The sequence below is a fragment of the Protopterus annectens genome, chromosome 2.part1 (assembly GCF_019279795.1).
Source record: "Protopterus annectens isolate FY-2018-M chromosome 2.part1, PAN1.0, whole genome shotgun sequence".
NCBI lineage: Eukaryota > Metazoa > Chordata > Ceratodontiformes > Protopteridae > Protopterus > Protopterus annectens.
Window position 1 is genome coordinate 1,576,107,522 of NC_056729.1, and position 12,395 is coordinate 1,576,119,916.

At 38.3% G+C, this 12,395-nt stretch overlaps 1 protein-coding gene across 3 annotated transcripts in view; it reads right to left on the minus strand.

Annotated features, from left to right (window-relative positions):
• ACOT7 (acyl-CoA thioesterase 7) overlaps positions 1-12,395 on the minus strand; it is a 2,743,423-nt gene that overhangs the window by 1,901,379 nt on the left and 829,649 nt on the right. For all 3 annotated transcript variants that reach the window (XM_044063020.1, XM_044063019.1, XM_044063021.1), the window contains exon 3: positions 9,099-9,255. In XM_044063020.1, the coding sequence (XP_043918955.1) occupies positions 9,099-9,255 (157 nt within the window). The remainder of the gene's footprint in view (positions 1-9,098; positions 9,256-12,395) is intronic.

The window sequence follows — 12,395 nt, forward strand, 5'->3', positions numbered from 1 at the left end:
TGAATTTTCTTTTTTGTATCCTTGTTAAATGCTTTTATCACAAAAAAAATTCCACGGGTTACAATCTTTCTTTTTTTTCATATTCTCCAAGAAATATTTTCACAGAGAAAAGGTCTCAATATAGTGTCACAAAATGTCTCCTTATTAATAAGAATAAATGTTCTTACTTCATGTGCTTTTATACCAAAGGAGCTATTAAATTGCCACATACATTATACCCATCCATTGCTTTGTCTTCTTTATTTTGAATCCTTACCACTTGCTTCTCTTTTTCATTTTCATCTGCCTTCTTTTCTGCTACTCCTCTTTTGCCTTCTTTTACTTTTTCTGCATAGGTTTTCTTTTCCATGTCACCACTATTCTTCCGGATTGACTCTGCATCCTCCTTTTTTATATTTTCTCCATAATGTCCCAATACTTCAAAAATTAGCACTTAGGAAGCAGTCCAACTCCAATAAAACACTTTTATACAGCTACACGAAGTAAAAGACATTCACATAAACGTTTTAACATATAAATGCGTTTTCATCCTCTCCTGATTTCAAAATTCATGAAATCAAAGCCATTTTTATATTTGCTTACTTAGATCATCAACCAATAGAATTTCCCATTCAATGAAACCATTCATTTACTATATAACATTTACTATCTTATAAATTTAAATACTAAAACATAGTCCCTTAGGCATACACATTTATATTAACTATACAAATAAATACTTAAAAATTAATTTAACCTTTTTTAAAAAAACATATTATAAAACAAATAAAATAAGGTCTACTTTATTCCCGCAAAAGCCGAATCGGTCGAATACAATTTGCATGCCACATAACGAGCGAAACACGAGTACGTCGAATGCACTAATCCACAAAAGTGGAAATATCGAATTTGCATAGTTGGCCCGTCTGCAGAACAGCTCCGTAAGGTAAGTGTGTGATAGTTACGGACCTTAGGGTGCGGGTTAAGGTAAGTGCATAGATAGGTAACGTATGTAAGGTTTAGTGTAGGGTTTTGTTAAGTGTATGTGTGTGGAATATTTAGTTTGTTTGGGTATAGCTCAGTAGGGTAAGTGTGTGGTAGTTACGGACCTTAGGGTTAGGGAGGGGTTAAAGATAGTGCATAGATAGTTGTGTAAGAAGTAGGGTTTTGGTTAGTGCGTGTATGTGTTGTTTTTGTACTGTGTTTCGGTAGGTAGTATGTTGGGGGAAGTGGGGTTGGCCAACTATGAGAGATCGAGATTTTGAATTTCGCGGTTTAGTGTTTTGACGTATTTGCATTTCACTCGTTATGGTTCGCACGAGTTATATGCGACTGATTTGGCTTTCACAGGAATAAAGTAGACACAATAAAATACATATATAATTTAATTGTATTAAAATAATGGTACTGACAATGTTCCCCAAGAAATGTCTCATTCATTCTCTGGCTCACTCTGTGTCACAATTTCTTAAAGTAAATCATCCTGCACCCTCCCAACTGCAGGGTTGCAATTACACATCCATTATTTGCTGACTCATCTCCATCAGATTTCTTGGAAATATCACATCAGAATACTGCACATATTCTCCTGTCTTGATATTTGCTTTCTCCTACATTTCTCTCACCACTCCATCATCTCCTTCTCTCTCCATCTGCCTCCCTGTTTCTCTGTCCCACCTCTGCACCTGGAAAGGAAATACAGGAAGTGCTCCTGTAAAATGGGTCCCTCTAGCAACAACGATGAGTAGGGAAAGTTGTTTGCTGCTCTTGCCAGATTTCCCCTAGTAGTATAAATACCACCTTGGATCTCCACTGAAAAAGGGGTACTAGTCTAGTGGGACTAACTTGGTAAAAGGATAAATAAAAAATGAGGAAACCAAAAAAGCACAAATAAAAATATTCACGTAAGACTTAATTCTGCTATTCCTGTGAAGTCATGGAAGTTAGGAGGAAAGACAAAGATCTGGAAGGTTTTATTTAAAATAATTTTAAATGGAGAGGAACCACCAGCATCCTGGAAAGAAGTTGTGGTTGCTGTACTACCCAAAGAGGGTAAAGACCCACCAGACTTAGGTCATACAGACCCATTTGAATTTTAAGCCATGATTTTAAAGTGTTTATATGTATACTAGCCAAGAGAATGGGAGAGGTTCATAGTTTCATAGGAGGTTACTAGGCTATTGGCCCTGAGGCCCTTATAAGCCTAGCCAAGAGTTTAGCCCATGTTTAGACAAGTCAGTACACCCTTGTTGCCAAGATTGATAGATATGGATCAACGGGTTTTTTTTTAGAAGGGAAGCAAAAATTTGGCAACATTAACAGAACAATGATGATTCAACGAGAAGAAGAATGTGAGAAAATACTGCAATTGTTCATGGGTCTTGACATAGAGTAAGCTTTTCATAAAATTAGCTGGGATTTTATCAGTAGGGCAATGGAAGCATTTGCATTCAATGACACAATAACAGGGTTAATTGGGAGAATATACGAAAGATCAGAGTCAAGAATTAAGGTGGGAGTGTTTCTCTCTGATAAGCTGTATTTGAATTGAGGACCAGACTTGGGTGTGCTCTTCCCTGTTTGATATGTGTTTTATATTCAGAATCACTGGCAATGAAACTCAAGGACTTAGAAATTCAAGGATACAATTGGTATGGTAATCAAGAAAATTTGGCTTTATTTGCAGAAGATATTTGTACTTGATAAATCCAAGAAAGGTCATCTCAATGTTGTGGGAAATTTTGAGATAGTTTTCAAGTCTTTTCGCGATATATAATTAATGAAGATAAAACAAAAGCTACAGCAATAAATTATGTACTCACATACAAACTGGTTCAGTAATATCCATATTTATGTGGGCAAGATAAAATGAAATATTAGGAATATGGATTAAAATGCTTCTGTTATGGAAGCTAAGAGGCTAAAGCTAATACAAAAACTGAGAAACTGGAAGTTCTTGCTTAAGGGTATGGATAGTAAGACACAATCAGTGAAAAGGTTTTGTCCCTTTAGTTTTATGTACAGGTTACACATTTTTATCATCCAGAGAAGTTGTGGACAATAATAAATAAAGAGTTAAAGGAATTTATAAGGGAGGAGAAGAAGGCAAGGGTTGAGTGGGATAAATTCATCCTCCTCACAAGGTGGTGTAGGATTGCCTATTTGATGGGGATACTTTAGAGCTATGCAGTTAAAAGCTCATATACTTAACACAAGCAGAATAGTATAACTCAAAGTGGAAAGGGATGATGATGAAGCAGACGAGAGTTCAAGAAATAAGGAGAGAGTGGAATGTTGGATGTAGATCCCCAAGGAGAATAACAACCATACAGAATATTATATACATGAAGTTGTAGAACACATTCTAAGAACTAAACCAACATCAGAATAGAGAAAGGAGATTTTGCCAGTATGGAAGACTGCAGGCAGGGGTACATAAAATATGCAAGAGTGATCTGGAATTTACTGGAGAAAACTGACAAAGACAGTTAAGCGCTTTCACCCAAAAACAATACAGTTAAGTGGTCTTTGGTTGTTTTCGTGAATATTTAAATGCTGAGTCCCAGATGTAATATTAGTTCTGATAAAGTCTATTGTATTTTAAGATGACAGAGCTTAACTATACTGTTTTCTGAATAAATTTCATTGCAACCATCTGCTGACATTTTTTTTTTGTGGACACTTTTTGACTGTGATGTATTTCCTCATTCTGAAATTGTTGTTGGTTTACAGAATTTAAAAAAGACTATAAGATCTAGTAGGACAGCCCACGAACTTGGGCTGGCATCTGAAGCCAGGGTCAATAACAAATCCTTCTTTAGATATGTTAGAGAAGTAAGAAACAACACTCAGCAATGCACAGAACTCATAATAATGTCAAAACCTACTCAGACCTGTTGAACATTGCCAATATACTAGCAGATAAATAAAGCCTGTGATATCTATACACCTCAAACCCACAATCATTTATAAAGAACATACACTGAAAGTGATATCAAAGACAAAGAACACTTCCTCCATGGGCCCAGACCACATATTGTGACGTCTATTATACATCACTAAACGTCTTGGAGGAACTTCTCCATATGTTATTATTTAACCTAAGCCTCGCTACAGGCTAGAAGTATGGAGTACAGCACTGGTGATCCCCCTTCATAAAGATCCCCTTAATACTGCTCCCAGAAACCTTAGGCCCTTCAGCCTAATGTGTTTAATTTGTAAGACCATGGAACACACCAGACTTGATTAACATAGACATTAAAAATCTCATTAGGCTAGATCTGCAGCATCTGGTCAGACATGGGGGGGGGGGCATTTGTGTTCTTCATATAGCAATTTTCTGTTACAGCCCTAACCCATCTCCTAGGTGGACATGTGCATACTTGCATTACCACAGGGACTGCCAATACTCCTTTCCTGTCCACATATACCCCCTCCTTCATGTGTGGAACAGGAGCAACCTCCAGTGGCTTGGGCAGCCACAATGCATGCCCATTCCTAAATAGACCCCTGCTTTCAGAGTTAATGAGACATGCAGCCCACAACACTGAAGTGACAGATATAGCTGGGTGGGGACCATCTACCCAACACCCAAAATTGGCACTGCCCATCCTCCTGACAGACCATCAGTTAACTGAGCTGCAGATCGAACATGGGCCAGCTGGGCAGTAGTCAAGGTTTTATCCCTCTACATCATCAGGCTGACTCTGAGTATCTTTCTCACTTCAATTAACTCCCAATTTTTACAATTTCTTATGATGTATCAGTAGACATAGACAATCTACTAGCATACAAATTTACCTCAAACTTCAATCCCCTCAAATATCCTCAGATAGCATACCCACCAAATCTTCCACAACTAGTTCTTAAGGCCATGAATACTCTGTCAATGGGACCAGATAGCATACTAGGCTGTCTAACAGTCTCTTTTGAAACAAGACTTGTCTGATCCCCCTGCAGAAACTATTCAATCAGTCTCAAAACAAGTATTGCACCAGATGAAGGACAACAGCAGTCATTCCCTTGCAAAAAGTTGGAGCTTTAATGGCCTTGGCTAATTATAGACCCATAAGCTGACCAACACCATCTGTTAGGCTACAGAAAGGATCACTTTGCATTTAATAAATAAGAAAACAGATAACTTACAGATCCCTCTACTCTAACTCATTCATCTGGCATGAAGCCTGTTTTGAGACTGATACTGAATAGCCTCTGTAGAGGTCTGACACGTCATGTTTCAGGCTGACCAGAGAGACAAAGATTTAGCTAATATACAAAAGCCTTGGGAAGAGAGGTACAGGCATATCCCTGGCAAAGCAGTTAAGTGCTGTCTACCATCTCCTCTCCGGCTAATATACATTGTACACCCTTTGAATGATTCCAGAAGCCAAGCAATTTTTTTACACTGAATGAATTGTTGAAAATAATAAATTTTTGTTCGTATTGTGGCATCATTCTTGGGGGTGGCAGAATGCTGTTCAAGGCAAAGTTCTTACCAGTCTAATGTACATATTCTGAGAGCTCCATTGTGTCTTTCATCATTTAGTCTACGGAGGTAGGTCTTGAGCCATTTACATCCAAGTGTACTATGACTGTGACATGTATATACATGTGATATGAGAACATGATTGCTTGTATAATATAGCAAACACTAGTAGGCAACTAATTGAGACCCCCACCTTGCACAGCCTGAGTGGTACATCTGTATATCTCAATACACAGTCACCTATAACTAGCATATTGGACTGCAAGGAGTTTTGCTTTATGGGCTTTTGTGTGTTTTGTTTCATAGGTTAGTACTAGGCTAATTGCCCTTGTGGGCCATTTTAAGCCTAGCAAATTATCCCATGTGAGAATCAAACCTTGCACCTTGTGTTTGTAAGGTAAATACCTTATCCATTATGCCAACCTCCCACCCTTAGTGTGGTGATATGTGGTACTGGCAAGTGTCCACTGGTTTAAGTAGCAGGTGGTTGTCAGTAAACATGAGACAATTGTTACATTGTCTCCGGATGCACTTGTCAACCAGACTGGCTACACAGACATTTGGAAAGTGCAGTCCATACCTCCAGGTGCTTACTGATGTGGGTTACATGGGGAGTTGCACCTATCAGGTTTGGAGCTGATTTACTAGAGCTGTTGTCTAAAACAAACAGTCTAAGTCTAGAAACAAAGCTCAAAGTACCACCTAGTGCAAGCCTATCTAAAATGAATACTCTAATTCACACGCAAAGAGCAAGCCTACTACCTAGCACACACCAAAACCTCTTTGCACAACTAGTCAGTATTTAAAGTAAAATAAGAATTGGGGAAGTAGGTTGTATAAAGAAAGTTTAACCTCTAAATACTTGTGTCTACAGTGCAGTGTCACTGAATGATGTGTGGCATCAAGCTAAATCACCTAATTTAGAACACAGAAAATACACAACAAAAGGAGCACACCATTCAACAGAAACATTTGAATTTAGCTTCTGTAGCAAGTCATGCCCACAATTAGCCTGGGATAATTCTTTGGCCACTAGAAGAAACCAGTAAACTAATTTCAGCAAAAACTAATTTAGCCAAGAATGATAAATATTGTTTACTTGCCCACTGTATACTACATAGCTACCTTTTGTGCTGGATTCACTGCAGCAACGCTTGGCTAGGAATCAACATCTCTTTGGTCCTTCTCTCACCAGAAGCAAAACATAGCACTAATCCTAAGCTACTTCTTAAGAAGCAGGTGACCCAGCAGTCTCGTCCCACATGTTCCATGGGTCTGTAGGCTTATTGTAGCCGTTTCCTGGTAGATGCCCTGGAAAGCATGTGCATCAGCTTAGTGCAAGAGAGCTCAGCTTCACAATGATACAAAACAACACCAGTCAGGGACATCCCATACCCATTGCCCAAACAGAGACAGTCAGGAATCAAAACTTGTGTGCTCCTTCTCTCACTAAGAGTAAAACAGTAGCACTGATCCCAAGCTGGTTCCTAAGAAAGGTTTCACACTTTTTTAGTGATTGGTAGTATCTAGGAAGGCTAGAAAATAATATCCCTGTGTTCTTTTCACCAAGAGCAAAACAGAAGCACTAATCCCAAGCTGATTCGTAAGATGTGGTTTACAGGCTGCCAGTCATTGGTAGGCTTGCCCAGATGTCTGCGATTTCAGTGGTCGGATGTAATAAAATTGATTAATTCCTCTTTGTATTGCAGTGTACACTAAACAGTGAGACAATATTTAATGAAAGAGTAGCAGATGTTTTTAACAGTCTAAGGGGATGACCCTCCTAGTACTCACTAGCATAAGCATACAAGATGAAACATTGAGATGATTCCAAAGTCAAATGTACAAATCGGCCAGGCCACTCAACAACCACTGAGTTTAATAGTACAACACGAAAAGGGTAGGTGCCTGGGCAACAGTTTCACAAAAGCAACAGGTCAGTGGATGCACCAAAAAAATTAAAACCTTTTCCTTCTCTGATGAGTAGCATTTATTATTTAAAGTTATCAGCTCTTCGTACAACTTACCTAGTCTTAAATCTCTTTGCAGTCAGAGCAGAGAGCAGAAAATAAACATTTCCTAACTTGTCCTAAATACTTAACTTTTAAAACTCCAAGATAAAAAATAAAATGCTGCAAATGTAAAACAAAAATTTAAACAAAAATAAATTGTAATAAATAAGAGTAAATAATAAACACAATGCAAAATTGCAAACCTTAAATTTACAATTCCAAAGCTGTATTCACAGCAACAGCAAGTCAGTGGCAACTCCTGTTACTATCAAGTGTTCAGTTATTAGAAGCTAAATTCACCACCTTCTTTAATAATTCTGTCAGCAGCAACACATTTAGGTGTTATGATTCCACAACATTATTCCCCAGAATGTTCAGTCCTCTGTGTCTCCACATGTGACTTGGGCTCAGTTAAAAGACTGGCATGCTACTGTGACAAATGACAATTATATTGCCACAGCATATACATGGCTCTTCACTTTGAAACAATCTTAACCTAAAACAGCATGTGACATGCTGACTGGCCGCATTGTAAAGACTGTAAAGTCAGTCAAGGTCTGCAAATAAAGCCACTGTCAAACCCAACAAACAATAGGCTCATTTACAGTCCAGACACACACACACAGCAGAAAGGGAGATACAATAATTATTACTATGCAACCTCAGATTCTTACATTCAAATGCAGTGATTCAAAGAAGATCAGTGGGTTAGGTAACTTTTACAAGATGTGCCATTCACTGAAACAACAAAAAAATAACAAAACTTATCTCAGGTACACATACTGCTATGTGATGGTCAATGCACAAAAAAACACTGTGTATGCCACATAGCAAATCTTTATCATCCAATGGCTTTCGGTGACAGAAAGCTATATAGAAAATATTTTTTTTTGTCACAATGTTTGGTGTGCATATTTACAGGATGTATACAAAAGTAGAAAAGATTGAGTTAAGTATCCAGTTTTACACTTAAAACCATACCACCCAGAGTACCATCAGCTAAGATGAAATGCTATACAACTGAGGCAACTGGAAATTCCGCAGAAAGCATTCTTCCTCTGATGTGCAACCTATAGTTGTAAAGACAATTACATTTTAACTCAAAATGCTTAGTGGGTGGATTTATGAGCTGCACAAGATGAGCATTAATATCTTTAAAATATAAATCCGCCCACTCACTCACTGCCAACAGCAAATTACAATACCCACACATTGCACTCTGGCCCTTTGGTAATGCCTCATTCACAATCAACAGACCTAAAGGAAGCTATACCCAAAAGTTAGAGAAAAAGCAGACCCTTACTGCAGAATGAAAAAAAAGTTAAATAGTGTTTGTGAAGGATGCAAAGACAATTTTATATAGTGAAATGTGGAGCAGCAATTTATTCAGCTTTGTTAACCGGATCAGTCTCACTAAGCCAAAGCTAAGACAAATTACCTTTTTAAAAGGAGACCAAGATTCAGTTCTATTCTGTAAAATGGAAAATGTCTTCTTTATAAGAGTTGTATACAACTGTGCATTGAATATTATGTAGTACTTGCAATTAATAGTTTATATTTTGTGTGTGTGTGTGTTCCCAAAGTATGTCAGAGTTATTCATGTAATACAGTTCAAGACATACCAGTTAGGATATTTTCTGCAATAACCTGGACTTGAACCTCCACGGAGTGCTTAGCAGTGTATGTAATCTCGGCACTGACATGAGCCACCTCTCCAATGCACATGGGGGACAGGAAATCAGTTCGTTCCACGCGAGCCAATGCTGCCATAGAATGTTCCTGTAACAATTAGAGTAAAAGATGAATTCTATGAAATTAGTGTAAGCAAATAATAAACTCAAAAATAAGATAAACTGAGCTGTAACATTCACCCAAGACAATAAAAAAAATAATCTTTGGAGCTTAGTAGAATGCAAATTTAAAAGAAATTGCTTCAAGTTATAAAACTGAAACTAGTGCAATAGCAGAAGCTGGAGTTACATTGTGGATACACAGCATTTAGTTTAATAACCTATGGTGGACCATCGCCTTTATCATAACACATAACACAATATCAAATAGTAGTAACAGGAAAGCACAGTTGTGTAAATAAACTCACCATAATAGCAAATAAATCACTGTTTCAGCAGAATACAGCTACAACGGGCATGTCTTACCAAGGATCAGACATCCAACAAGTATACAAGAGCTTTCTGGCATCTTCCACATGTACCACACATCTGAGGCAGCAGGAAGGGTGGCAAAATTCAGAGCTTTCTTGCCTCTCAGAAAAGGGAGGCTGTACTACGTAACTTGAAGGACCAAAGTCCAATCTGGAAATGTTTGTGTTATGTGAAAGTAGAACAAGGGTAACCCCACCCTAGTCAAGAGATAGCTAGAGAAGGAATACAGTCCATTAGGTAGAAAAAAAAATGGAGGAAAGGTGATGGCTGCAGTACTGCAAAAGTGACAATGAACTATTTAAACATTTACTGGTGTGGTACATTTACTACATATCTATGTTCATTATTAGATCGCTGTCTCAGTACCATAAATCTACATGGGATGATTGCCATGGAGGAGTAAGAAGGGTCAGAGTCCAGGAGCTCCTGGAAAACAGTCTTAGCAAATTCTGCTCTGGCTCTGGTGTACAAGTCAGTTTTGTAATGTTTGGTAAAGATGAGTACAGAAGATTGTGGACAATTGTCCACCTTTTTTCCAAAATTCCCTAGAAGCAGCCAAAGCTCTGGTAGCATGAGCTTTCACTTTCTGAAAGAGGGACTTTCCATGGTGAAAAATGACAAACATCGATGCAATTGGAAGATCATTTAAGACTGTTTTGACACTGGTTGTCCTTTTCTTTTTCCATCAAATGAAATAAAGGGCAGATCAAAAGCTCTGAATTACTTTCTCCTATCAATGTAGTATCTGAGCTGTTTGCGGACATCAGGACTATGTAGGATGGTCTCACCACCATTTTCCGTTGAGATGAACAGATTGATTTAAAGTAAATTCAGAGACCACCTTAAGCATGAAGGAAGGACTAGTTCTTATGGTTATTCTGTCAGAAAGGGTCGTATCACCATCATAGTTGTAACTTGGGTACTCAACTAGTCAAAGTCAGAGCAGTGAGTAAAACAGTTTCCCATGTCAAGAACTTCAACTCAACCTGATGAGCTGGTTCAAGAGGAGGAAGACTGAGTTTTTCCAAGACAAAGCTGAGACTCCCAGAAAAGTTCACCTGTTTGGAAGCGGATGAATATGCAATACCCATTTAAAAAACGATTGCACTTAGAACAAGGAAGAAAGGGGACCTAAAGGCAGACAAACAAACAGCAAAAAGATGAATCTTAATAGATGGGTAAGAAAGGTCTGATTTGAGTAAATCACACAGACACTGGAAAATCAAAGGGGCCTCTGCACTGGATGGGTCCTTGTTCTATTTGTGGCACCAACTAGAAAATCCTCTTCCATTTCGTTAAATACACCTTATACTGGGAGGTTTTCGAGCAACCATTAACAATTGCTACACATCCTCATAGGAAAGGTTCACACGTGGGATTAAAATGCAATCATCCAAAAAGTAAAATGTAAATCCTGCAAGCTGGGGTGGATCAGTGGTCCCTTGTCCTGTGTGAATAGAACCATTCTGTAGGGAAGACAGAGGTAACTGCCAAAAGACATTTTCATGAGACGGTTGAACCAACTTTGTCCAAGACAAAGGGAAGTTACCAGAATGATTGCTGGTGAGTCATATGAGATCTTTAAAAGAACTCCAGTCATCAGATGAAAGAGGGGAAAGGCATACAAGAACATTCATGTCCACAGGAAGGAAAAGGAATCAGCCTTACAGGTCTTTCTGCAAGGTGCTCTGGAGCTAAATCTGTTTACTCGTGTGTTGAACAGAAGGCAAACATTTCTATTTGGTGGGATTCACCACAGTTGGATTATCTCCCGAAAGACTTCCAGGTATAATATTTACTTGTGAGAGTCTGTACTGCATCTGCTCAATGTGTCTGCCACTGTGTTCTGCTCTGATGGGATGCAAGTAGCCTGGAGGGAAAGACTGCACTGAGTTGCAGTTTCCAAGGCTATCTTGGTTATTCTGCATAGGGAGTAAGAGCTGGTTCCTTCTTGTTTGTTTATATACAACATCATAGTGGTGCTGTTGGTGATTACCTGAAAAGGTGCTAAAGTCCACAAATGATTTAGGGTCCTTAATGCATTTATTAAGCCCATCATTCCTTTGACGTTTGTGTGCTATTTCTTGAACTGATTGTACCAAATCCCTGTACTTTGATGCCTGTGGGTAACTTCTCCTCATGCAGTTTGATGCATCTGTAGTTACAGACTCAGAAAGTGAGGGAAGAGACAGGGAAAGAACAGGATTTAACATCATCTAATTCACGTACCATCACAGTTTCTTACTCATAAATTCCAACACTGAGATTGGAAAAGATATACAAATGCTGGTGATGAGTCCAGACTAACTTGAGAAACCACTGTATTTTTCTCATGTGCAGTCTGGCTAGTGGGATCATTAGGATTGTGGAAGCCATATATAGTAAAATCCTGAGAGAATCCTTTACAGTGGTCATAAATTGATGGGAAAACTTTAAGAAATGGAGACATTAAAATGTTAACTTTTCTTGGGAGACAATAAGCCATCTTAAGAGATGCGTCTACAAAGCATTCTAGAAACATCAGTCTGTGAGCAGGGAAGACAGAAAACTTCTCCAAACTGACATAGAAGCCTATGTTTTAAAAATATCATGACAAAAGGAAGACGTGATTACTGACAGATCTGAAAAGAATCTATAAAAATAAAGCAATTGTAAAGTAAAGAAATATGTGGAGTCCCTGCATCCTGCAATAAGCAATCATTGCAGCTTTATTTATTTATTTATTTATTTTACATTTGTTGACCGGGCTAGTCTAGC